General features: G+C 40.2%; 1 protein-coding gene and 2 long non-coding RNA genes across 6 annotated transcripts in view; 2 read left to right on the forward strand and 1 right to left on the reverse strand.

Annotated features, from left to right (window-relative positions):
- EDRF1 (erythroid differentiation regulatory factor 1) overlaps positions 1 to 27,098 on the reverse strand; it is a 45,634-nt gene that overhangs the window by 11,178 nt on the left and 7,358 nt on the right. The window contains exons 7-22 of one of the 4 annotated variants that reach the window (XM_033179496.1): positions 24,597 to 24,698; positions 24,238 to 24,359; positions 23,314 to 23,425; positions 20,175 to 20,322; positions 19,987 to 20,095; positions 19,546 to 19,657; positions 17,525 to 17,785; positions 15,424 to 15,495; positions 14,955 to 15,105; positions 12,685 to 12,873; positions 12,139 to 12,339; positions 9,991 to 10,209; positions 7,316 to 7,539; positions 5,545 to 5,703; positions 5,222 to 5,371; positions 3,006 to 3,159 (exon numbers count right to left, since the gene is read on the reverse strand). In XM_033179496.1, the coding sequence (XP_033035387.1) occupies positions 3,006 to 3,159; positions 5,222 to 5,371; positions 5,545 to 5,703; positions 7,316 to 7,539; positions 9,991 to 10,209; positions 12,139 to 12,339; positions 12,685 to 12,873; positions 14,955 to 15,105; positions 15,424 to 15,495; positions 17,525 to 17,785; positions 19,546 to 19,657; positions 19,987 to 20,095; positions 20,175 to 20,322; positions 23,314 to 23,425; positions 24,238 to 24,359; positions 24,597 to 24,698 (2,485 nt within the window). Of the gene's footprint in view, positions 1 to 3,005; positions 3,160 to 5,205; positions 5,372 to 5,544; positions 5,704 to 7,315; positions 7,540 to 9,990; positions 10,210 to 12,138; positions 12,340 to 12,684; positions 12,874 to 14,954; positions 15,106 to 15,423; positions 15,496 to 17,524; positions 17,786 to 19,545; positions 19,658 to 19,986; positions 20,096 to 20,174; positions 20,323 to 23,313; positions 23,426 to 24,237; positions 24,360 to 24,596; positions 24,699 to 27,098 lie in introns of those variants that run through there. The other 3 variants (XM_033179518.1, XM_033179500.1, XM_033179510.1) reach the window with 3 other exon arrangements.
- LOC117065105 lies at positions 551 to 10,911 on the forward strand. Its single transcript, XR_004429819.1, has 3 exons — positions 551 to 631; positions 7,548 to 7,697; positions 10,823 to 10,911. It is a non-coding gene; the product is annotated as an uncharacterized LOC117065105 (long non-coding RNA).
- LOC117065115 lies at positions 10,900 to 20,820 on the forward strand. Its single transcript, XR_004429824.1, has 3 exons — positions 10,900 to 10,991; positions 15,846 to 16,005; positions 20,733 to 20,820. It is a non-coding gene; the product is annotated as an uncharacterized LOC117065115 (long non-coding RNA).

Below are 27,098 nucleotides of genomic sequence, written 5' to 3' on the forward strand. Positions count from 1 at the left end.
AGATAGGCCACTTTTTCAGAACAGGAGCCTTAGGAGAAGGGACCAGCGGAAAAGAGTCTAGGGCTCGAGGCCCACCTCACAATTTACCAGCTGTGTGGTCAAGTCACATAAGCACTTACTATCAGCTGTCATACTTGTAAAATAGTTTCTTACATTTCTGTTCAAAGGCAGGAAGTCAGACCAGATGAACAAGGTTTGGTTTATTCTAGAGCCTCCTGAATACAATTTTTCTACAGTTATCAGATACCACAACACACCTTTGCTCCTGTTCTCCTAGAACTCAATCATGTGTGCGGTGGTGTGCAGTAGAGGATTCACCTTGTACAAAGAGAGGTTTGGTCTTTGTCCTTGGCTCCCAGAAGGTAATCACTAAGTCCTTGAAATGTCCTGCCCGGTAAGAATGCCTCTGTTTACCTGGGGGGCCTTGGGTCACAATGGATAGTGTAACAATGGGATTTACTGTGGGGGCTTTGGGCCCCAGGGTAACAGCGCCAACCTCTGGAGGCACTGGAGACAAAGATCAGCCACGTGGCAGTCAACCATGTCTATGTGACCAAGTTCTAATGAAAACTCTGGACACCAAGGCTTGGATGAGCTTCCCCAGTTGTACATGCATTGGTTTATACACTTGGTGAGTACTGTCATGCGTCACTGCTGGGGTGAGTTAGTACTATCTGTAACTCCAGCGGCAGAGGAATTGGGAGCTCGGCGCTTAGAACTCTCTACAACTCTGCCTTCCGAGCCTCTTCCCTTGGCTCATTTTAATGTATATCCTTTCAATGTAAGAAATTGTAGCTGTAAGCAGAGCAGCTTTCAGTGAGTTCTGTGAGTCCTTCAGCAAATTCTCAAACCCGAAGGTGGTGTTGGAGACCGCTGACAAACCTTCAGTTAGTGTGAGAAGTGAAAGTGGTCTTGGGGACTCCCCAACTCTGCAGGTGGGGAGAGAGTAACTGTTGCCTTCTTCCTTTAAAGCATAATCCCACACTTTCTAAACAACTTATTATCTTTAAAATCAATGGGTAAATGTGATTTCAGCATAGATTTGGCATCTGGAAGACAAGCTATTGATTATGTATGAAAGTGTCGTTGGGGCAAGGACCAGACAATATCGACATTAGGAAGGGAGATCTGAATCCTATGTACTAGGAAAAAAAAAAAAAAACCACTGGGTAAAATAAGATAGAATAAAAGGTGTCACAACCTAGAGCATTTATTAACTTGGCTTACAAAACCCACAAACCTGGCTAACAAAACCCTCTAAAATATTTACATTATTTTCTAAAGTACTCATAGTAGTAAAACATTTAAAGGAGGGAATTAAACACGCTTATCATCTTAGCAAATTGTTCCAGTATCTTCCAGCACTTTCGGAGGCTGAGGCAGGAGTATCGCTTGAGCTCAGGAGTTTGAGACCAGCCTAGGCTTATAACATAGAGAGACCCTGTCTCTACAAAAGATTTTTCAAAAATTAGCGCCTGTGGTCTCAGCTACTCAGGAGGCTCAGGATCACTAGAGTCCAGATGGTCAAGGTTGCAGTTAGCCATGACCATGCCACTACATTAAAGCCTGGGTGACAGAGTAAGACTCTGTCTCAAAAACAAAAAACAAAAAACAAAAAACCCCAACAACAAAAAAGATCTTGATCATTCTAAGGAATTCAAACAAGGCAGAATATTCAAAGGTGCAAGTGAAAACTGAAGATCACTCTCCCCAGACCTTCCCCACATCAAGAGCTACTGTTAATTCTGGTGACTATCCCACACATCTAACCATGCATTATATGCCAATGAAAAATTAATTTTAGTAAAAACCATTTTTAGAAACTGTTTTAGATAGGTAATACATTCCTCAAATTTACAAGGTCCAAATGGGTATGCAGTGAAACCCTCCTCCTGGCCTTGCAGGTTTCCTCCCCAAAGGGAACAACGTTACCAGTTTCTTATGCATCCTTCCAGGGCTAGTGTATACCTGTGTAAACTAAGTCATACAGATTTAAAGTATTAATCTGATTTTACAGAAGACTGAAACACTAAATGAACTGCTGCACTTCAAATAATTGTTTCTTGCTTCTTGACCACACAGGAGATATTTCTGAAAAGACTCCTCTGTGAGAGAGGAGAACAGATGAGCAAGAGAGGGAGGGGGAGAACTTACGAAAAATCATTAAGTGGTTGAAGTCTGCTTACTCCATGCCATGGAAAATAACATAAGAAAGCATTCTCACTTTCACCCTTCTCTATCTCCTGACTTATCTTTACCTCGGTCAGGCTCTAGAGTAGTATCTGTTCTGGAACCACAATCCAAGGGTCAGTTCTATGTTTAAAGGGTTCAACATGACCCACTACTCCTTTACTCTTGCCTCTCCATTCCCAAATTTTTCATGCCGATTTAAATCTTTGGGGTTTTTTTTCTTGTTTTTTTTTTTTTTTTGACACACAGTCTCGCTCTGTCGCCCAGGCTGGAGTGTAGTGGCATGATCTTGGCTCACTGCAAGCTCCACCTCCTGGGTTCAAGTGATTCTCCCGCCTCAACCTCCTCAGTAGCTGGGACTACAGGCCTGCACCACTACACATGGCCAATTTTTGTATTTTTAGTACAGACGGGGTTTCACAATGTTGGCCAGGTTGGTCTCAAACTCCTGACCTCAGGTGATCTGCCCGCCTCAGCCTCCCAAATTGTTTGGATTACAGGCGTGAGCCACCGTGCCTGGCCGACTGAAATCTTTAACTGTCTAAATTGATTTGTCAATTTTTTTTCCAAATAAGGGGTCATGGGACACATCTCAATATTTCTAGTCACTGAACATAATCGAATACATTTCTCTAAGTTTTAAAAAGCACTTCAAAAAGTGTAGAGATTTCTCCCCCTCCCTTCCCAAAGTCATTAACTATGGGGCAAATTAAAAAGAAAACAGTATTATTTAGATTCACAGGCCTGCCTTACTCTAAGACAATCCAGCACTAACCCAATGCATACATATCTGAGAAATGAAAAGTAAGACTTACTGGTCATCTGAAATTCAGCAAATGCTACTCTCTCTAGCTGTACTCTCAGCAGTTCGCAGGGAGCGTCTTTGAGCAGCTGAAATAGCTTTGCGGCCTTGCTGTAATGAAGATCGGCCAGCACCCGGTGTTGTTTCCTGAGGTGTTCGTCACCAACCTAGAACCAAACCAAGACAAACCCTTCACGGTAACTACTTCAGGCTTCACTAAGTGCTTCTTAGTTATTTTTCCCCCACTGTAGGCCTTACCAGATCTTATTAGTTTTAGCTTTTATATTGAGGTCTTAATCCATTTCCTTTCTTTTTGTTTTTGAGACAGGGTCTCGCTCTGTCGCCCACGCTGGAGGTCCAGTGGTGCAATCTTGGCTCACTGCAACCTCCGCCTCCTGAACTCAAGCAACTCTCCTGCCTCAGCCTACCGAGTTGCTGGGATTGCAGGCACCCACCACTACTGCTTGGCTAATTTTTGTATTTTTTCGTAGAGATGCGGTTTTGCCATGTTGGCCAGGCTGGTCTCGAATTCCTGACCTCAAATGATCCGCCCGCCTCGGCCTCCCAAAGTGCTGGGATTACAAGTATGAACTGGAGAAGCTTTCTTTCCACTTCGCCTTAGGAAGTCCTCAACCAAAATTCAGGTTTCCCCAGATGACCTAATATCCTGAGGGCAAAAGCAAGCTTAAGGGTGCCCAGACGATTCAGCAGAGGAATAGTCTTCCAGCAAATGGTGCTGGGACAACTAAATATCTATATGCAAAAGAGTGGGGAGGCCTAGGAGGCGGAGGTTGCAGTGAGCTCGGATCGTGCCACTGCACTCCAGTCTGGGCAACAGAGTGAGACCCTGTCTCCAAAAAAAACACCAAAAAACCTTCTCCAGTTTAAGCTGTATCTCAAAAGATGATACTTTTCAGGATAAGGGCAACCCAGAAGTAAACTCATGCCAAAGGGACTGTAAGGTAAGTAGTCTCACCTTGCAGGGGAGAAAGATCAACAAAACAAACAAAAAACATCACTGAGAAACTATAGGCCCAAGACTCGTAGCAGAAGCCAAGCAATCTCTCTGAAGGCAGGCGCCTTTATCCTAGGCCTCAGGTAATTCTCAGAAACACAGGAATCTGGGCAGCAGGATTAATGTACAATACTGTTGGTATTCATTACTTCTAATAGCATCAAACTGGAATAATCCCAAAATTCAGTAATCATAGACTAGATAAACAAACTACGATATAGTCATTGAATGACTACTGAGCTGAGAAAATGAACAGCTACCTGTGCCAACACAGATGTATCTCAAAAACATGATGTTAAGTGAAAGGCAGTAAGCCACAGAACACCAACAGCAGATTCGTTTTCCCATGCTCACCACAGGGCACAACGTAGACATACCGTTTAAGTGGCACAGCACAAAAAAGGCACAGACACAGCAGAAATTTTCGCACAGCAGTTCACCTGAGTGGACGTCAAAGAAGACACACCAGGGAGGGGCACACGGGGCACTCTGGAGGATTCCTCCATTCCTCAACCTCCAGACAAGGGACACAGGGGTTTCCTTTTATTCTGTAAACTGTACGTATGTTCCACATGTATTTTTTTTTCTTTTTTTTTTTTTGAGATGGAGTTTCACTCTTGTTGCCCCGGCTGGAGTACAATGGTGCGATCTCGGCTCACCGCAACCTCTGCCTCCCGGGTTCAAGTGATTCTCCTGCCTCAGCCTCCTGAGTAGCGGGCATTACAGGCATGTGCCACCACACCTGGCTAATTTTGTATTTTTAGTAGAGATGGGGTTTCTCCACGTTGGTCAGGCTGGTCTCGAACTCCCGACCTCAGGTGATCCGCCTGCCTCAGCCTCCCAAAGTGCTGGGATTACAGGTGTGAGCCACTGTGCCCTGCCTGTATTTTCATATATATGCTCTATTTTACAATAACAGATGGGAGACTAGTACTGTAAAATTGGCACTGAACCATTACTATAAAGCCTACCTACATTTTAAAAAACCGAAGTAACATACCCAGGCAAATAGGTAAGTTCATAAACTAAGACCCAATCAAGTAGAGCAGTATATGTGAGAGGGAAAACCAGCTACACTACAAGTTTTTCTAAAGTAGCTAATTAACATAGATTGCATTTAAAATATACATGACCATGTTAAAACAACAAAAACAAAAGCACCCAAAACACTTTTCAACTGATGTGGCACTGTGCTTAACTTGGACTGACAATACCTGATTCCTCAGACAGCTGTGGTACATGGAGGCCAGCCTGTGATGGATGGTTGCAGCTCGGTACTGACAAAGAGGCTGCCGAGCAGACATGGAATCCACGTCGCAGTATTTCAGGGACTTCATCATGGCCTCACTGACTTCTTTTTCAATCTGTTTGTTTAGTTTTTTGAGGGGGGAGAAAAAAACAAGCTTGTAGTCTGACTGTAGGAGTTTTTAAAACGTTTAAATACTGCTTATTCAGGAAAAGACAACAGATGCTAAATATTTGTTAAACAAAGGAATGAGACTGAGAACTTATTTTATAATCCAGCAAATATTATCACCTGCTCCTGAGCTTTTCTAGATAATGGAGCATAATCTTGCTGTAGAGTTGCCATAGTAAAGTAAGTAGTGGACAATTCCCAGTTCACTGAATCCCAAACAGCTGGGTGTATGTCTCGTGTTCCCAATGACCTCAGCGCTTTCAAATAGTAATCAATAGCCTGCAAAGGAGAAAACAGTGTACATTTCTGACTCAGCTTAAATATATACCAATACTGCATGAAAATAAAACATACTTCATAACTACCCAGATGTTAATTTAATTTGGGGATAATTTATCAAGGGGCAATATTATGAGGAAATGAAAAAATAAGTCAGTGAAAATATTTCAATGAAGAAAGTTATTCTGAGTAGACTGAAGACCACTCTGTTCCCATCTCAAGGCTACAAGAAGCCAATCCGTGGTGCTGCTTTCTGACTCAGGCTGAGCATGAGGATGCACTTGTTTCCTTTTTTTTTTTCTTTCTAAATGAAAATTACAGTTTCTATAACTAGTAAATCAGATTAAAAACTTACCAAATTTTACTGTAAAAAGAAGTATCTCCTCCTACCTCGTTACCCCAATCTTCAAATACATGGCCATTATATTGAAACCAAAAACAAAACCACACTTAATATCCCAGCAATAATTTCTACATTTCTGGTGTTTATTTATTCACTCTTTTCTGTGTATATATAAATTTAAAAAAGAAAATCAAAAAAAGTCACTCATTTAAAAATTTATTATGCCACCAACATTCTTCACTAATGTCATTTAAATGGCTTCAATCACTCCATTATATGAGTGCTCATATCCTTGTACCCTCTGCAACAGCGGGTGTGACCATTTGTCATAAAATTTGGCAATCTAATAAATAAAACTCAGTTTTGAGGCCAGGAGTTTGAGACCAGCCTGGCCAACATGGCGAAACCTCATCTCCACTAAAAATATTATAATGCCAAAATGAGACAGACATGTTGGCATACGCCTCTAGTCTCAGTTACTCAGGAGGCTGAGGCATGAGGATCACTTGAATCTAGGAGGCAGAGGTTGCAGTGAGCCAAGATTGCGCCACTAAACTCCAGCCTGGGCAACAGAGTGAGACTCTGCCTCAAAAATAAAGAAATAAAAATAAATTTTGAAAATTTCCTTTTATATATATTAGCCATTTACTTTTTTTAAAAAATGTGTACATTTTCTGTTCAAGGTTATTTGCTCTTTTTTCTCTTTGGGTGTTTCCAATGATTCTTGTTTTTATATAGCAAGAGTGTACTAACCTCTCATCTGTTATAAGTATTTTCCCTAGATTATGATTTGCTTTCAATTTCACTTTCTGTTGTGCATTTTTAGATTTTTACACATTTGTGCATTTTTAGAACTTTATTTTCACACATTTGAGTTTATTCAACTTTTACCCAGGATTTCTGCTTACTGTGTCATGCTGGGAAAGTCCTTCCATAACCTATCATACAAGCCTCTACCTATATTTTCTTCTAGTACTTTTACAGTTTCATTTTCTCCATGTCAATCTTTAATCCATTTGACATTCATGCTCGTTGTACAAACAATTTGCAGAATCATCTTTTCCCTTCCAATTCCACATGTCATCTTCAATACTCAATTCTTACTAGTCTTAGGCCAGGTTCCAAGTGTTTTCATGATCTGTCTAGTCTTGTGCCATTAGCAGAGTTTAATGATTTTTAGTTTTGTAATATTTTAGTGAAACAATGAAAAAATGGAAATAAATGCCAGGTATGAATGGATGAGGCCCAACATGTAAGCGAATGTGTTACCTTATTATAATATAAGCCTTCTTCTGGTGAAAATTCACGTTTAAATTCATCACCTGCACCACAGTGCGCCTGTGCACAAATTCGCATGAGTCTTCCCGTGTTACATAATAAAAGGGCGGCATTTGTGGCATCCTCAATTGACTCAAAGTTGTGAATTCCCTTTTCAAAACAAGAAAAGCTTTTTTTCCACAACTGTTGCTCGGCAGCAGACACAGATTTGCTCACTTTACAGAGAAAGAAAGAAAACAACTGTGTAAGCAGACATCAGTGTAAACCCTAGCACTGTCTTAAGAGGAGGACGGCAGTGACAGGAGTGTGGTGGCGAGCCAGTCACCTGCAGTCAACCACAGCTCATTGCTCTCACCATGCCTGTTACATGAAGGTAAACGTGTCCCTCAGAGTTCATATGCTGAAGCCCTAACCCCTAGTTCCTTACAATGTGACTACATTTAGGACAGGTCCTTTAAAGATGTAATTAAGGTTAAATGAGACTGTAAGAGTGGGATCCTAATCCAGTATGACTGGTGTCCTTTTAAAAAGAGGGAGGGACTCCAGGGGTATGCACAGAGAGAAGGCCCTGTGTGGACACAGTGACAAGGCGGTTATCTGCAAGCCAAGGGAGAAGCATGAGAGGAATCCAACCCTGCTGCCACCTTGATCTTGAACTTCCAGTCTCTGGATCTATGAGACAATACATTTCTCATTTATGTCATCTAGTCTATGATACTTCATTACAGCAGCCCCAGCTGACTACTATAGCTTGATGAAGTCTCTCACCATCCTGCTCCGCCTCACCCAGGATGGGAACCATCCCTTTGTCCAGCACATTCATGCTGTATGCCTGGCCCGCCCATCAGTCACTTCGTAGCTGTCTGGGGTATCAGATCGACTGTTATGATATCGCTGTGCTTTTGGACAAGTAACCCTTATTTTGACTTAATAATGTCCCAAAGCACAAGAGTAATGATGCTGCCATACTGTTGTAAATGCTGTTAATCTTTTACTGTGCCTAATTTGTAAATTAAACTTCATCACAGCATGTATGTTCAGGAAAAGGCACAGAAAAACTCTCCAGTTTCAGGCACCCACTGGGGATCTTGGAACGCATCCTCCAAGGATACGTGGGGTCTACTGTACAACACTTAAGTATAACCCTCTTCACTATTAACCAAATGATATTCAAATAAGCAAAGAAAAACATCTGAGCAAATTGTCACTTTGTGAAGATCCAAAAGCATGGTTCCCATGGAGTTTGAAGAGATTACAACCTGTGTTGTATCCAATTTCCCTAGCTTCCTGATGACCACTTCCCAGGTTCCCTCACTGACTGTCCCTCCAGATGCACCTTAAATGCACAGGTTCTCCCACTAGCAAGGAACTCTTTGAGGGCAACATCTGTATCCCTAAGTGCCAAGCATTATTCACAGATCAACAGGCACACAGGTTGGGTGCAGTGGCTCATGCCTGTAATCCCAGAACTTTGGGAAGTCAAAGCATGAGGACTGCCTGGGGCCAGGAGTCCGAGATCAGCTTGGGAAACATAGCAAGACTTCATCTCTAAAAAAATTTTTTTTGGGAGGCTGAGGTGAGAGGATTGCTTGAGCCCAGGAGTTCGAGGCTGCGGCAAGCTGTGATTATGCCATTGCAGTCTAGCCTGGGCGAGAGAGTAAGACCCTGTCTCTTAAAAAACAAAAACAAAAACAAACAAACAAAAAACCAAAGGCCCACAGATGTTCAGCTTACCTGCTAACCTCAGTTCTACCTCAGCCCCTTTCTGTTCTCTCCCTGTGTCCAGCCTTTACATTCTCATCTATTCTCACAGCTTCAACTATTACCTTTATGTGAATGGCTCTCAGTCTGTCTCGATAGCCCTACAGCTCTTAGCACATTTCAAACTGACTACTAAATTATACCTTTCACATACACGTTCCATAGTGAACTCAAATTCAACATGGGCCCAAATGATTCACCATCTCACATCTTACTTACACCATCCCATATCTTACTTACACCATCCCACATCTTACTACACCATCCCGCATCTTACTACACCATCCCGCATCTTACTTACCCACTATCCCACATCTTCCTCACACAGGCCTCTTGCTCCCTCTAAACGTACACTTGCACCCTCTGAGATCCCTGGCTTCTTCCTAACACCGCCTCCTCGGTCTAGCACCCTCCTTTCCTCACATTTGCCAGCTGACACTACACACCCGGCACCACCCTGCTCAATGACACTTTCCCAAGAGCCCTCTAACTTATGACCTCCACAAATGTCTTCTTTCCCCAGTCTCCCATTATACTTCATCTGTACTCATCCACAGCGTTCTTTGTGTTCCTATCCAGCTTCCCAACATGGAGAGAGGACCATATTCTAGCCAGTTCCATATCCAACACACAGCCTGGCACATGATTGGATGTCCCATTTGCTTCTAAATTGATCAGATGGACTGAGTACAAAAGTGAGAATGAAGAACATTGAAATAATTAATTCCAAGGGAAAAATCATGTTTTCCTAATTCTATTTCTTAAAAATAATAAGAGGTTCTCTAACAAAGCACCTCTTTATGACATAAAATCAAGTGCCACCATTCTTTGCTTAACTCATACAAAATTAGCATAATTTTCTAAGAGAACAGGCAATAAAGAGAGGAATCTAAAGAAATACTCACCTACTCTCTCACTCTGTAATGCAGCAGCCTGATTCATGTAAAACACTCCAATTTCATTTCTAATGTTACCCATTCTCTTCAATACTTGTACATAGTGTTCTGGATTTTGGCTTTTCAAGTCACTAAATTGCAAGATTTCATTAGCAGCCTCATAACATTTACAACTAACAGAAAGTTGACTTTCTAAGTCTGTAGACAAATCAGTTGCCCATGCAAATCCTGAAAAGAAAAAAGGGATACATCAATGCGAGTCATGTGATTCCTTCTTCCTCAGTATCTACATGAACCTGAGATTCTAAATTCTAAGTAATAAAAAATGCAATACGGTATAAGTATACTAAGATTCAATCAATACAACAATATTTAAGTTTCATAATAAAGATCTCTTTATTTATAAAATTACATTTCTTGGGATATTAATGTTGGATAAAAATATTTTCCTGCCTATGAATATCACACAATTCCTGTGATCCAGGTTTTCCCAGGTACGCTTGTTTATTAGGGCAGACCTAAAGTTGTCCACTAATACAAAGTTGTTATTTTTAATTAATGGAAATAGTTCTTGAAATAATGTGTCAATATTAACTGTAAGTCACTGAAGAAGCTGCTACAGAAGCCCTCAGAAGATTAAAAATGCCATCAAAGTGGGAACTGGAGTAAAAAGAAGTATTTAACTCAAATTGCTATGATGGGAGTAGTAAAAATACACTGAGGACTTTCCTGCTACATCTACAAAAAAATGATTATTTGAGAAAGACGGAGAGAGGGGAAGAAAGGGCAAAAATACTAGAAAATAACACATTTTTCCCTCTCCCCCAGTACACTCCTCCAGCTGTGAATTGTCTGAAACTCTGGGAGACAAACATCAAGTAATATTTAGTATAACAATTTAAGAGCATAATAAAACAACCCCATGAGACATCACAGAGGCACCTTCAGAAGACTCATCATTTACTTCGTTCACTGTCTTAATGGCAGCGTGCTCACACAACTGTGCTGAGGTAAGAGAGAGGGACAGCGCCGCTGCGGATCGGATTACTCTATTTCCCAGTTTTAAAGCCTGATAATTCCAAACACAGTGACATATTCAGTAAGACGCTGGCTATGAACTAACACTAAAAACAATGATCACTTTATTTCAGCCCCAAGGAATCATTCAGAAGGTAATGAACCATCTTCATCAACTGTTACACCTTTCAAAAGGAAACCCATGGCTCTGTTAGCTGCCTACAAGTGTTACCTAGAAGAACCTCATGAAAAGAAGAGTGTAAAAAGCTGACACAAGGCTGGGCGCAGTGGCTCACGCCTGTAATCCCAGCACTTCGGGAGGCCAAGGTGGGAGGATCGCTTGAGTTGAGGAGTTTGAGACCAGTCTGGGGCAACATGGTGAAACCCTGTCTCTAATAAAAATACAAAAATTAGCCACGTGTGGTGGCGCATGTACTAGTCCCAGCTACTTGGGAGACTTGAGATGGGAGGATCACTTGAACCCAGGGGGTAGAGGTTGCAGCGAGCCAAGATCGCCCCACTGCACTCCAGCCTCCTGGGCAGCAGAGCAAGACTGTGTCTCTCAAAAAAAAAAAAAAAAGTTGACACACAACTGTCTTCATATCTTACTTTATAGTTAGTTCTAGTTATATAAACAGTAATTATAAAATACTTTAAAACCATTTTATATAAATACACAAGATTATGTTTAACTTTAAAATTAAGAAACGAATAAAACAGCAGGCCAGGCACAGTGGCTCAAACCTATAATCCCAGCACCCTGGGAGGCCAAGGTGGGCGATCACCTGAGGCCAGGAGTACGAGACCAGCCTGACCAAGACGAAGAAACCCTGTCTCTACTAAAAACACAAAATTAGCCAGGCATGGTGGCGCATGCCTGTAATTCCAGCTAGCTGGTAGGCGGAGGCAGGAGAATCGCTTGAACCCGGGAGGCAGAGGTTGCAGTGAGCCAAGATTGCACCATTGCACTCCAGCTTAGGCAACAAGAGTGAAACTCCATCTCAATAAATACATAAATAAATAAATACAAAGCAAATATCAACACGCTAATATTTCTGTCCCTTTTCTGAATACTCAAATAAGCATGAGCTAGACTGCATAGTCCCACCATGAACCACGTGGTCCAAGTCTGTGGCACACCTTGGCAACTGGACTCTCTGTGAAGGCTATGCAGGATCTCCTGGTCTTCTTTTGTTTGGTAATGAAACTCTTCAAGGTGTGCTGCTCTATTATTTGCATTCTGGGCCAGCATTAGTTGGATATCACCACAAAGTGTCAAATATTGAGAGAGAAACAGCAGCACTTCGGAAAGCATATTGGTGCAGAGGCAGCAATAAGTATCTGTTTAGAAAGTGCGGGAAGAAGAAAAAGCACAAATGCAGAAAAAATTAATGACCACAGGAAATATGAAGAAACTGTGTTATCAGCAGAACACTTTGTACCCTGTAGCTATTGTTTATTTTATGTCCAATTATACATATTACAGCTTCATGTATTTCAAAGCAAAGAGACGTTAAACCATTGAGCAGAAACTAAAATAGAAGGTAACACACACAGGATTGGAAAGAGTCATTTAAAAATAAAGCTATACAAAAGAAACAGGAGTAAACTTCCACTGTGATTCAGATGCCTTCTCTGTTCTCCTTTCCCAGTGCCTATTAGACATATTCACGTGCCGTGGCTTACCATGGCTTTGCAAAGCTAATTTAATGTATCGTAATGCTCGTCCGTATTTCTGAAGACTCATGGCAGCATCAGACAAAACATAATAGGCCTTCGATGACTTGAGAATCAGCTGAAGTTTCATTTTATGTTGCCAAGAGCCAGGGATCATTCCAGATAGACTGGAATAATTGCCCTTCTGAAGGGAGCCCACTGTGACATGGAGAGAAAAAAAAAGACAGCACATTTGACTGTAAGTCTCACGCACAAAAAATATTTTCTGTTTCTTGATAGAAACACTCTAGACTTAGGTGCTATTGTGACAAGACTGGTAAATATTATGCTTTACTGCTTCAATACACTGGAGTAAAACGACTGTGTTAAAAGACTCTCACTTGGGAGTTCCAAGGCCTTCTGCTTCCCTGACATCGGCAACTCTGTCATTCTCTTCTAGTGTCACTGACATAGCTAACCTCATGAGTGACACCTGTCTCCTTTCTCCAGTCTATGTGTCAACCTGTCAAAGTTTACCTTCCTAAAGCACAGCTTAGATCATTGTGAAAGCCTGTCCTCAAACATGAAAATGGCTTCTTCCCACTTAGCTTAGCCTAAACTAGCTGCATGTTTCTCAGTCTCACTTTCTACTTGTCCATCCTACTACCCGTCAGCTAATGTTAAGTTACTCCTTGTCACCTATAAAGATGCCTGTTTTTCCTGTCTCCCATCTTAGTTTACTGTTTCCTCTATCAGGAATATTCTTTAAAGTCCAACCCATCACTACCTTCTTTATACTCAACAAATAATCATTTTTGTGGCAAGTACTGTGCCAGGCACTGGAAACATATAACTGACATGAAGTTATATGGCCTCTATGCTTGATAACATAAACCACAACAAAATATGTAAAGTGTAATTAACAGAGAAAGAAGAAAATACTGTGGAACATTTTGCTCCACAAATAACAAAAACGCACCCCCCCTTCCCCCAGCTTGAAGGTTTCTCATTTTTTAATCAGCTAGAACCCAAGTCTTTCAAGGCGATGAAAGATACTTAGTCTTCATTATGGTTTGATGTGTGTATGGACTTTTTTCCTCTGCTGATATAAGCATCATCTGTGAGTAAGAGATATTGTGAGAAACTAAAATTAAGTAAGAAGTTCTTGTTCACAACTGTGTTTGTGTGTGCATGTGTGTGTAAAACCATTTAACGCAGGAACTGTGACATAAGGCAGGCTCACAGGACAAAGTGGTAAGAGAATCAAGTAATTCTGATGGAGAACAGAGGGAAGCATGGAGATTCTGAGCTTGAGCAGGATTTTCAACAGGGGAGACAGAGAAGGAGGAAGTGACAGAAAAGGCATTTCAGAAAAAAAGAATGGCACAAGTCCTGGTGTGATCTCCTTACTGCCTATAGGCTGAAGCCTGGCATACAAGCACGACTACATAAATGCTGGGGAAATAAATCTATTCCTCTCCTACCTCCACCATGTTTGTTCCGGAAAAGAAGGGTCCAGAAAGCACTTCCACTGTGATTCAAACGTATTGCAAACATATAGGCTTTCTACATTTCTTTCTTTCTTTCTTTCTTTTTTTAACAATTGAAACTGATTTAAAAGGGGGAAAGAAATAAGGTTGGAAAAAGAAATACAACTTAGGTTAAAATAAAGAAGAAATTCACAGCTTCTGCTTCAAAGTCCATATGTTCTTCATGATGTTATATTCCTGAAGAACTAGGTAATTTAAAAGTGACATTTGTAGCTTATTCAAATGCTGCGCAGTAACAACAGCCTACGCTTCTATAGTGCTTATTATGTACACTGTTCTGAGCACTTTACATATATTAACCATTTAATCATTCTAACAACCCTTTAAAGAAGCCATTATTATCGTTTCTATTTTGAAAGAGATAAATAGTGACTCAAAGTGGAACAACTTGCCCTAGCAAAGCCAAGATATGAAGTTAGGCAGTTGGGCTCCTAAGTCTGTGGCACCTACACACCCCAGTGCTTTTACTGAAGCAGCAATTTCTGAGAACTCCACCAGGCTGAGGCATTAGTTCCTCATTGTGGGTAACGGGAAGATGCAGGCTCCTTATGTTCTTACTAGAAATGTCCATGAAATATCAAAAATATCCTTTTTATATTTCAAATGAAACAGTATTACCCCTACTTCCAGTTCACGTATCTTTTCCTCAATGCCTTGCAATGAATGTCTTAATTGACATAAGTCTGCTGTTGATAAAGAACCAGTATATTATTCTATTTAAGGCTTTATTTGCACATCAATTCAACTTACTTTTGTCCAAAAACAAGGCCATCTGCTTCTCTAGCCCCTCGGGACCCCCTCTTGTGGATTCGTCTTCATATTTTAACGGGATTGGAGTGCTGGGGTCAGCTGCTGGGAGATCGCTTTCTTTTTTGATGCTGCTATCGACAGATTTTAAACCCTTCAAAAAAAGGAAAAGCATTTACTATATACCTAACTTCAGGTCAACTGAAAACTAAATATAAGACAGTATCTGGACTACTGAATACATTTAGTAATTTAGTAATTTAGAAATTTCCATCTCAGAAACAGACTTTTAAAAACTTTGTTTGATCTGAAATATTTCGGAAAAACGAATCTGATTATCACTTTATGCTTACGGAAAAAAAAATTGCAGCAGAACACAATTCGGAATAACATTCAGACACCAACAAACAAGTGTAATTTGCATATCAAGTACCAACTTTACTGAACAAGTGAAGACTAAACTTAAACTTACCTCTAGAACATAGCTCAGCACAAGTCTACAGCGCTCTTCTGTGTCATGGCAAACTGGAAATGCACAACTGGGCTTGAGGAACAAACACGTAAAATTATGAATACACTACCAATGTATTAAGGTCAACATATTGTTTTTGTTGAAGATTAAATTACTGCAAGCATTATCAACAAAAATCTTGCTTAAAAAGATCTTACAACATATATGTTGCTTTAAGTACTTACAATTTTAAATATAATTCTACTATGACAAAAAAGCAAGAACTAGAGTAGTAATGTTTTAGACAAATATAGACCTCATTTAGTAGGTCAGCTCCACTCATCATTAGCACCGATACTAGGCAAAACACAATTAACAATTAGCATCAATTTAGAAATAACAAGTTTCACTAATATTCTTGTTAATTTATTTGCTTAATTAAGGAGCAAAACCAGCTAGCAACCTCCAACTAAGAAGGATATTACGTGTAGGGGCTTCTGTGAAGCATTTCATTTCGCTGAATCCCGTGGGGTTGGAACGACTGTTCTCATTGCACAGAAGAAAAGCAAGCACAGACAGTTTAGCAATTTGTCTGAGGACACGGTGAGTGAGTGGGAGCTGGGACTCTGGAGCTCATGCTGACTGTCCATACTGCAAAGTCACTCAATAAGGATAAGGAAAGGCCAACTAAAGACATGTTTATATTAATACTAACACTGCATTTTTTGAGTGCTTCAGATACTGACTGAAAGTGCTATCTGTGAAAAATAGTGACACTAACTCATTACATCTTTAATTATTACCTAATTGTTCCGTTAAGTCCACGGCCTAGTGTTACAATGCAGTATTCCATATACATGTAACTTTTGCAATCAATGACTATAACCAGAACATTTTTTCACTCCACTGTGGAAGTTCAAGCTGAAAGTGAACTAAAATTTAGATGGACAGTTAATGACTTTTTCCTGCAGTCATTGAGTCAAATATTTACTGAGCACCCATAATGTGTTCTAGACATTGGAGACAGAGTGTCTATACCTGCAGGGAACTTACATTCTAGTGAAGCAAGACAAAGATAAAAATAAGAACTTCAGGAACAGATAGGCTACTTGAAGGACAAAAAAGTAGAGCACGCTTTGGCCAGAGTGGTCAGGGAACATCTCCCTGAAGAGGCAACATTTCAGTCAACACTGAAGCCTTAAAAAAGGCAGCCATGAACAGACCTAGGGTAGGTACATTCCAAACAGAAGCAACAGAAAATACAAACGCCCTCCAATGAGCAGAATCTTGATGCTTCTGAGAGAAAAAACAGCCAGCATGACCATGGTAAACCAATGGGGCAAGTGAAGGTCAGAAAGATGGGTAATGTTTAGGGTGACAGAGATAGCCCCTCAAAAACTTGCTTAAAGTTTCCATCTGAAAGTTACACTCCGTGCTTAAATTAAGAAGTTATCTGTAAATACAACTGTATTTCAGTTCAGGAAACAGCCAGAACTCTTAAGGTTGGCCTGGATCTAATCATAGGGAGATGGTATGTTGAAAGGTATATACTGCCTGGAGATACACTGATGGTAGAAGGACAGTCAGGGCAACCCACAGAGGGAGAAATCTGTCTGGTCCTCTCCAGGGCAGAGACACGTCCAATACGGCAGACATGACCACCAGAGTCACGAAAAAAGTACTGTCTTAATATAGCACAGGGATAATGTACCAGATCTCACCATACACAGCTCCAAGAGCCACCTCCTTCTCTACCCTAACTCTATATTCACCAAGCAACCTATATACGTAATTTCCCAGCAACCCCAAAACTGGACAGAAGTGCCCTAGTAAGGAGACAAGACTATGACTACACACTGGTCACTGGAGAGGAAAATCCTTCACATAAGAATAGACAGATACCTGGTTTACACATCTGTCCATTATAGGCTTGCATAATGTGGGTCAGTTATCGTGGAACAATACTATAAAGCCAAGTTTTAGAATTCAGAAACCTAATGATTATTAGATGCTGGACCATGAAAGATTTATTGAAGCAATGGTATCTTTTGAAGGGCTAACTATATTCGATTAACAATTATGTTTCCTTGATAACAATTTAATATAAATTCTAAAGGCTTACTCTAATTTGATGAATAGATTTGTATTTTTCTGGTACCGACAGTTCTCCAACAGACTTGATTATAGCTACTGCTTTGCTATCATCCGATGGATCAGAGCTGGTGCTATAGGATCCATTTTCATCACTGTCGGGCATCTCTTCCTCCTCTTCACTATAACTTTCATCAGAATTCTCGTTTAAAGGAGATTCTGAATTTTCTTCCTTTTTAGGTTCATCCAATTGAAAAAGTTCTGAAAGCATGTAATTGGCGGAAGCAATAATCTTATGAAAAAGAGAGAAATATGTGTAAATTACTGTCATAAAAAAATACGTGAATTTTAATACCATACTAACAAATTTTAGAAGGAGATCGGCACACCGGCTGTTTCCACCATATAGACTGTAACACACACAGAAATGTTCCCAGTTCAAAGCTACCAATACTCTGGGTATGCTCCACAAAATCTTTATGGGTTGACGCATTTCCTATTTTCTGAAATTACTCCACCCTGAGCCCTCTCTCTTAAAAGGTGTCAACTGAATTTCACTGGAGACAAACAAAGGCTTTTGAGTATAGAGTGTCATATCTAAAATATTAACAAATATTAATACCACCCTATACCAAGTGAGAAACCAGAATTTTTTCTTACAAACTATAAATTAATTCAAGTTTCTCTATAATAGGCAATTAATATTTATTATACAATCTATGGTTCTAAAAAAAAAATTTACATTAACAAGGGAAAAGTCCATTCTGATATCTCCTAAAATTAGCATTTATATACGATCATTTATCCCATTCTATTATTTATCAGTTCTTAATCACAGACAATAGTCTTAACACCATTTTCTAACATCCACATAAACCACTCAAATTCCACTAAACACTGCCACCTCAGTCAGCAATTAGATATTTCAGTCAGAAACAAAATGTTTTACTATTTTTCTTCAAAAAAATTTCTGAGTTTGGTCTCTAGCATCATCTTTATCTCTAAATCAAATGCGGCTACAATTAAAATGACTTTGGCTCTTCGAAGAAAAATTGCGTATCCTACATACCTTTACTGATTTGAACAGGATACAACCATTAGCCTTACAGTGAAAAATAAGGTTATGAAGCAAACAACCAAGGGAAAGGATAGTAGAAAATTGTGGGGAGCACGACTGAGGGAGTATTTTAAGAGATGCTTCTTCCCCCTCTCTTTAAAACAAATGTTACTAGCTTTTATTTAAGAGATGCTTTAATATCCTTAAGTGTGGAATGTGAACTCTATTTATATGAACAAAGTGATAACAAGGTCTAATAGCAACAAAACAAAGAACTAAGAGCACTACTGCTAGAATTCCATGAGTTCTAAATTTATTGAGCAGTGCTGTTTAAGAGAAACGTAACGAGTCACATACGAAATTTTAAATTTTCTAGTAGCTACATTTAAAAAGTAGAATCTGTGGAGGCCGGGCGCGGTGGCTCACGCCTGTAATCCCAGCACTTTGGGAGGCCAAGGCGGGCAGATCACGAGGTCAGGAGATCGAGACCATCCTGGCTAACACAGTGAAACCCCGTCTCTACAAAAATACAAAAAATTAGCCGGGCGTGGTGGCGGGCACCTGTAGTCCCAGCTACTCAGGAGGCTGAGGCAGGAGAACGGCGTGAACCTAGGAAGCGGAGCTGTAGAGATTGCACCCCTGCACTCCAGCCCGGGTGACAGAGCGAGACTCTGTCTCGAAAAAAAAAAAAAAGAAGTAGAATCTGAGAAATTAACTTAAACATATTTAATCCAATATATGTAACATTGCATTTCAACATGTAATATGTACAGATATCCAACCTTCAAAATTCAGGGTGTATTTTACACTGACAGCACATGTCAATTCAGACAAAGCACATTTTAAGTGATCAACAGCCACGTGTCATGTGCTAATGGCTACCACACTGAATAGGGCAGTTACAGAATAGGAATCGGGAAGCTTTACTGTCCAGGTAACAATTCCCTGTTAGAATGCTAGAATTGTTTTAGAGAATACATAAATGTTACTCTTACTTGAGGATGCCTGCTTTTGTCCAGTAATTTAAGACAATTAAGAAGCAATGTTCTAATAGTTCCATAGTGTTTCTTATTTTGATTCTTCTTCATCATCATGTTGCAAGCAACCCTAAAAAAAGAGTTTATATCAACTTTACTGCCCACCATTCATCACTGTCTGCAAGACTCAAGTCTAGGAGTGCTCTTGTTTCTTTCCAACAAAGAGCTGTAAGAAACAACAAAATATTACACTTTACACTTTACCCACCACCCCCAAAATGTTTACACTATTGTGTCATAAGAAAGCTGAGTAATATTTGGTACAATGTGTATTTTATATCTTTCCCGCTACTATGAAAACCTAAAAGCATTTAAAAACCTTGGTTTGGATACTGTGGCTGTATGCTTTAAAACTTTATATAAGGCTACTTCTTCATCTAAAATTCTTAAGGCACTCACTTGTACAAGAGAATGGCCACTGGCATTGTGAATGGATTTTGGTATTTGTCTTCAGTTTCTTCACAAAGAGTAGTGAGGTCATAGAGCTTCACTATATCACTGCCACTTGCTGGAAAGAAAAACAAGCCTCATTTTATAGCAGTTACCCAAATCAATTATTGTTCACTCAAGAAGTATTAATAGCTTACCTTTAAAGAGCCAATAGGTATGTCCTTCTTTGGTACAATTAGATTTCAAAAACGATAAAATGTTCTGTGCAATGTCTTTTATGACTTTAGTAGAAAAATTAGAGTTTTCCAAATTGGGAATTTCTTCTGTCTTTATCATTTCATATTTCTGTAAAACACAGACAGATGGAAAGCAGTTTAAGAGAAAACTCGAGGAAACAACACCTTTCTTTTAAAAAAGCAACCAAATGCAGAAGTCCTGCAAATAGAGACCTGTGTAGCATGAAACCGTTTAAACCCGTGGTTTTTAATCTGTTTTCTGCTGCAGCCTCCCAAAGGAATCTTATCCACCCCATCAGCAAGGGCAGCTCACTAGTGGGTAATTTCAACGGAGAATCACTATCAGATTTAGAACCTCAGATTTAGGCATAATCTGATTTCTGTTCTAACATGGAACAAATCATACTGAATACTGTTCCTCCACTTTAATGGTTTTCAACTGGGAAGATGGTAAATGAAGGTAGGCTTTACCCAGCAAGATTTTAAAACACATGTATTTCTGGCCTTTTCTTTTGCTAGATACTAGAGTCGGTGGCTCAAGGAGAATCATTTAGGAAACGTTTCTGGCAGACACTTCTCTTCCCTTATCTATGGACTTTATTACTTCACAGGGATGGAGCAGACGGGTGTGGGGGTGGCAATACGAGTAGAGGCTTCATGGACATTACTACCACTATTTTAAAAGTGCCTTTGCATTTTTCTTGTTTGTCTTCTGTGCACACTTTCCTAAACACCTCCTACCACATTTTCCGAAGTACTCTAAAACTAGAAACTTTAAATCAACTGGAATGTAAGACCAAACAATCGTCTGAGGTTGATTTTCACCCCACTTTGTTCACTGAAGTCCCCAATGTTGATTATTTCCTTCCTCAACACTCCTTTCCCATATTTTAATCTGCGCTATTCTTGTTCTCCTTCTCTCTCTCTAAATGCCCTTCTATTTTTATCCCTATGGGGAGAGGCTCCAATGCCTGATTTTCATAGATTCCCAGGTGACGAAATCTGACAGTATCTAGGTAGATGATGCTTCAATTTATTTCTCTAATGGCTGCAACTTCAAAATGCTCTCTAGACATTTTTATACTTTCCTCAAACTGAACATGTGACAAAAACATACTATCTTCCCTGTCCAAACCAATTCAACATCCTTATCTCACTAAATGACACCACCATTATTCTAGCCCCTAAACCCTGGAATCCCCTTTGACTCCTCTTCCCCTCCGCCTTGTTAACGCTTTATCTGCCTCTCTCTTTTCTCCTGCTTCCCACTCCCACCCCAGCCTCCCACTAAATGTTGCCATTTAGGGAGATGGTCTAACAGTGGTTTTCAATCAAGACTGCAAACCAGAATCATATACCAGACTTTCTGAAAAGACAAGAGGTGCACATCCTACTGATACTCGATCACTGGGGGCCCAAGCAAGAAAATTTTTTAAGAGACCACAAGTGATTCTGATGCACAACCAGGTTAAGAATCACTGGGTTGGAATATAATGGTTCAAAGCATGTCCTCAGCCAGAGAGAGGCACAAAGACTGGCACCGCCACTCACTACTAAGGTGACCCTGGGCAACTCACTTGAGCTCCTTGATCCTCAGTCTCTCTTTCCATCAAATAGGAATAACAGCATGTGAGGTAGCTAAGAAGATCAAATAAGGTAAAGCATTTAAAGCATTCAGCAAAGTGCTGGGATCAAATAAGCACTCAATAAATGCTATCTATTCTTACCATTGTTGATTCTTAACAGTTCTTCTCTAGGGGAAGTACATTATACTATTTGCAAAATGGTACAATGCCTCCGGTTTTCTTGTCTCTAAGTCCTCCTTGTTTATCCTATATGCTATCTCTAAATTAATATTCTAACGCAACAAATTTCCCCTCCTAGATGCAAAGCCTTCACTGATTCCAGATTACCAACTGAACCAAGTCCATACTCCTTAGCTCAACATTTAAGATCTCCATCATTTGATCATGACTTTTCCAACCTTATTTGCAGCTATTCTGCTACCTAAATCCTGTGTTCCCTAGCTGGATTTATTATCAATCCTTTCATGTATTTACACTAGACTTTTAAAATCCAGCTCTTATTTTCTGAGATACTACCTATTATTCAGGACTCAGTGAAGATGCCCCTTCTTCCACAAAGTCTTTCTTCCAATGTTAGTGCTCAGCCCCTTCTCTGATGATCTAGACTTCTGTGTGTGTTATTAGACTTCTCATTCTTATCTGTCTCCTACTGTTTTCTCTGCATATTATTTCCCATTAGATTATCTCTTTCTGAGTAACAACCAAGCTTATTCTTTGTTTTCCTTCAACCATTATTTATTGTTTAAATTCTAAATTTTTTATTTTTTTGAGACGGGGTCTTGCTCTGTCACTCATACTGGAGTGCAGTGGCACGATCATAACTCACTGCAGCCTCAAATTCCTGGGCTCCAGTGATCCTCCAGCTTCAAGCCCCCAAGTAGCTGGGACTACAGACAAGCACCACCATGCCCAGCTAAGTGTGTGGGGTTTTTTTCTACAGCTAGGGTCTCGCTACATTGCCCAGGCTGGTCTTGAACTCTCAGCTTCAAGTGATCCTCCTGCCTCAGTCTCCTGAGTAGCCTGGGATTACATGCATGAGCCAACATGCCTGGCCTCCCCCAACACTTATAATGGGGATACATGTCTTCTAAATAGAATATGCTGAATAAGAATTTGCTATATAAGCTATCTACCATACACAATTTTTACAAGATCTTTCCCTAAAATTTTGCGTGTACTGAGTAGATATTTACATAATGAAGAAACGCCTCCATTGTATAGACACTTTCAGTTAATTATTAATGAGTGCTTGGCATTAAAATTAGACTTCTATGGCTACAAATGCAGTTTTCATACATTTATGAACTTCCTCCAAATTACCTGTAAAATTATACTTCTATAACATCTAGAATTCTGTTATCACCAACTTAAATGTACACTCAAATTCAGTTTATTCACAGCTATCTTCCCTGCCAAAAATGTACCTTAGTACTTTAAGGCCATAAAGACTTTGGTGAGGAACTCTCTGTACCAATTTGCATTTGAGAGATTACAAAAATCACACTGTATCTTACCTGTACAATTCCGTTTACATGAAAACACATCACAAGTTCTGGTACATTGCATATCAAGTTGTCCAACCAATAGTCAATTCCAGTTAGCACATTAATTGGTTTGTTGTTATCCCTAAAAATATACATTTCTAGCGTTATTTGGTTTAATTAAGATGTTCCTTAATGAATCATCTGAAAGTTATTTCACCATTTAAGTATTTTAAGCTGTCCTCTCTAGACAGAAAATGCCATCTATGCTTTTTCTGATAAGATATGCACATGCAGCCCAGTGGTTGTGCTATATTTAACAAATTTCCAAAAGCTTGCTTGTATTTCTAACTGACACTGATAAGTTTTCAGTAAGAATAGAAGATAATATGATAGGAAAGGACTGTGAGCCTACTGCCTGCTCCTCACACAACTTGAGAAAGACTGAATACCATACAAGACCATGCTTAGGTTAGAATTCACATTGGCTAATGTCAACAAATACATGTGGAACATCAAGCAAAATGCTCACAAGTAGTTAGTAGGAAGCTCTCTAACTAATTAAATAAACTGTCTTGAATATTCTCACAAGTTGTAGATTCAGACCTAAGACTAGTTCAGTCCAACAAACCTCTGGCTCTATTCAATGAGGTCTAGAATGAAGACTCAGCTATAGGCCTGCCTTTGAGCACTTGTTGATTATAGTTCTTTCCTTAATGTGGCCATTTCAACTGGCAGGGGAAGGAGGGAGGTGAAAAAACTTAGAGAAAGAGGAAGATGCCCAAACAGATGGAACACTGATTCTTTCTTTTTTTGAGACAAGAGTCTTGTTCTTTCGCCCTAGGCTGGAGTGCAGTAGCATGCTCTTGGCTCACTGCAACCTCAGCCTGATGGAACAGATTCTAAAGGAAGAAGTTAAATACCATAAACTTGAGAAGGGGTACGATGTTGGTTTACCTGAGACGTAAGCTAACTGCTGGGTATCTGCCTCCTCCAAATATGGGCATGTTGGAGCCAACCAACATATGGATATCTTCAAACGTCCAAAGAATATTCCGAACGAAATCATTTTTAAGACCCTGTGATTTAAAACAGGAAAGATTATAATAAACAGTCAATCTGTAATTTCCCCCTATAATCCATAAAAAAGACAAAGAAGACAAAGTCAGGGCCCAGAGCTAAGATCACAAAGATGCTTAGAAAGCAATTTCAGGATCGAGTGGAGTTTTTCCCTATCAATTTCGACTTAGACTAGTTTTGAAATGACGAAGTAGACTGGGGATTGGCTGTCACCGTGGACACCATGGAAAGCATACCTGACTGTGCTCCCCGTCATTGAATAAAGTAGTCAGGTTTTGTTCTTTGGGTGCTGAGGCCACATGCCCCACTATGTATGAGGGTTCAAGAGGCTCACTTCCCTGTGAAAAGTGCAAGGATAAGGAGTGATTCTGCTGTCAACATTTCTTAAAATTGACCCACTGTTGAAGAGTATCACCTAAATATTCAAAGCACACATTTCAAATCTACCATTGTGAATTAGGCCAATACAAATAATAACACTCCTCACTGGGTGGCCTGCTCTGGCTAGTGATCACAGCTACCATAAAAAGCGAATCACATTTAGATCTTACTCAAGTGAGACAGATTAAAGATTATTCTAAACGTCCAAAGTTTTTCATTTTTCTCCTTTTTTGTGTATCTGATTACCACTGCTCTTTCAGCCTACTCCATCTATATTGAATTTAAAAATTCTACGGAACTGGCCAGGCACGATGGCATGTGCTTGTAGTCCAAGCTACTTAGGAGGTCAACATGGGAGGACTGCTTAAGCCCAGGAGTTCGAATCCAGCCTGGGCAACATAGTGAGACTCTGTCTCTTAAAAAAAAGAAATCCTAAGAAATCTTACTCAGCCACAGTTTGAGATACTCATTATCTTAACAGTCTCCAGTTTAGCATTTCCTGATGTGTGTTTCACAGAACACTAGCTCCTGGGAAACTGAATGAAAATTTTCCAGCGTCAGGTTTGAAAGATGACATTTACCAAGTATTCACTTTTGTGGAGTAACAATATTTATTGCTATTAAAACAATAAATATATAATAAGCAATCCTGCAATAGAAAAATCTACTTTGCCTTTGTAAAAACCAATGTTTCCCAAATTTATTTAATCTCAGAACACTTTTTGTTCTTAAGATATTCTCCGGAATACAGGTTTTTTTTTTTTTGAGAGAGAGAGTTGCCCAGGCTGGAGTGCAGTGACGCGATCTCAGCTCACTGCAAACTCCACCTCCCAGGTTCAAGCAATTCTCCTACCTCAGCCTCCCGAGTAGCTGGGATTACAGGCATGTGCCATCATGCCCAGCTAATTTTTTTTTTTTTAGTAGAGATGGGGTTTTGCCGTGTTGGCCAGGCTGGTCTCAAACTCCTGGCCTCAAGTGATCCGCCCACCTTGGCCTCCCAAAGTGTTGGGATTACAGGCGTGAGCCACTGCGCCCGGTCTGGAATACATTTTAGAATATACTTAGGAAGTGGGCCCTTTGACACTGGGTAAACTCAGCCTACCACTCAATTTTCCAGCCATTAGGAAAGTAGTACTGCCATTAAGAAATACTGCTTTGGGGCCGGGCGCAGTGGCTCAAGCCTGTAATCCCAGCACTTTGGGAGGCCGAGACGGGCGGATCACGAGGTCAGGAGATCAAGACCATCCTGGCTAACATGATGAAACCCCATCTCTACTAAAAAATACAAAAAACTAGCCGGGCGAGGTGGCGGCCGCCTGTAGTCCCAGCTACTCGGGAGGCTGAGGCAGGAGAATGGCGTGAACCCAGGAGGTGGAGCTTGCAGTGAGCACTGAGATCCGGCCACTGCACTCCAGCCCGGGTGACAGAGCGAGACTCCGTCTCTAAAAAAAAAAAAAAAAAAAAAAGAAATACTGCTTTAAGCTTCTAATGTCAGTGCCTCAACAGAGCCCAAGACAGGCATGTGTGTGCTGCTTATTCCACAAACGTCTGTCTTACTTGTTATCTGTGTGTGCCAACAGACTTGGCACCTGCCTGGGAAGCGTGTGTGACTACAAGCACAGGTGGCTCTCTTAGCACTTCTACTGTGCCTTGTCTTCTCCCTCAGGAGTCCTAAGAAAACTTTAAACTCTTTTTTATTTTATTATTTGTTTACACAGACAAGTTAACAATTCATGAACTGATTCGCAAAACATAGTTTGCCAGGCAGTTGCTTTAGTCAGAGTATGAGCCCTAGGTTACAATGTTCTCAATAAATGTCCGGCTCTAAGGCCATCCCACAGTCACCTATTTAACCTCTGTAACTGCTCAACAAAGATCTCAAACCAGCAGTTTTAGTTTTTGGAACAAGAATTTGTGCAGCGATACCTTGCCAATATAAACCTCTAAAGCTGAAATTTAGGCAGTATAATATAAGAAAAATACTCTGTAAGAGACTCTTATGGCAGGCTAGCTCTGCCTAGGGATACACCACTGCTAACGATGATCTGACTGCTAGTAGGTAGGGCCTTGCTAACTGTGTGTGGAGTACACAGACACAATGGGGTACTGCTGGAGGAACAGGCCTCTGCAGGCAGAAAGATCGTTTATGCCCTAGCCTGAGAGTTTCGCCAGCTGTATGACCACGTGAAACATCTTTTGATGAGCTTTAGTTTACTTATTTGTACAATATGCAGCTCCAAGAATGAAAAAAAAAAAAAACTTGTACAAACATACATACAAAGTACATGGCATAAGAGCTATTCAATAAATGCCAGTTTGCTTCCTCCACACATAAGTCTACAGATACCCAAGTCTCC

This window comes from Trachypithecus francoisi, unplaced genomic scaffold, assembly GCF_009764315.1.
Source record: "Trachypithecus francoisi isolate TF-2019V2 unplaced genomic scaffold, Tfra_2.0 Contig01579, whole genome shotgun sequence".
Lineage (NCBI taxonomy): Eukaryota > Metazoa > Chordata > Mammalia > Primates > Cercopithecidae > Trachypithecus > Trachypithecus francoisi.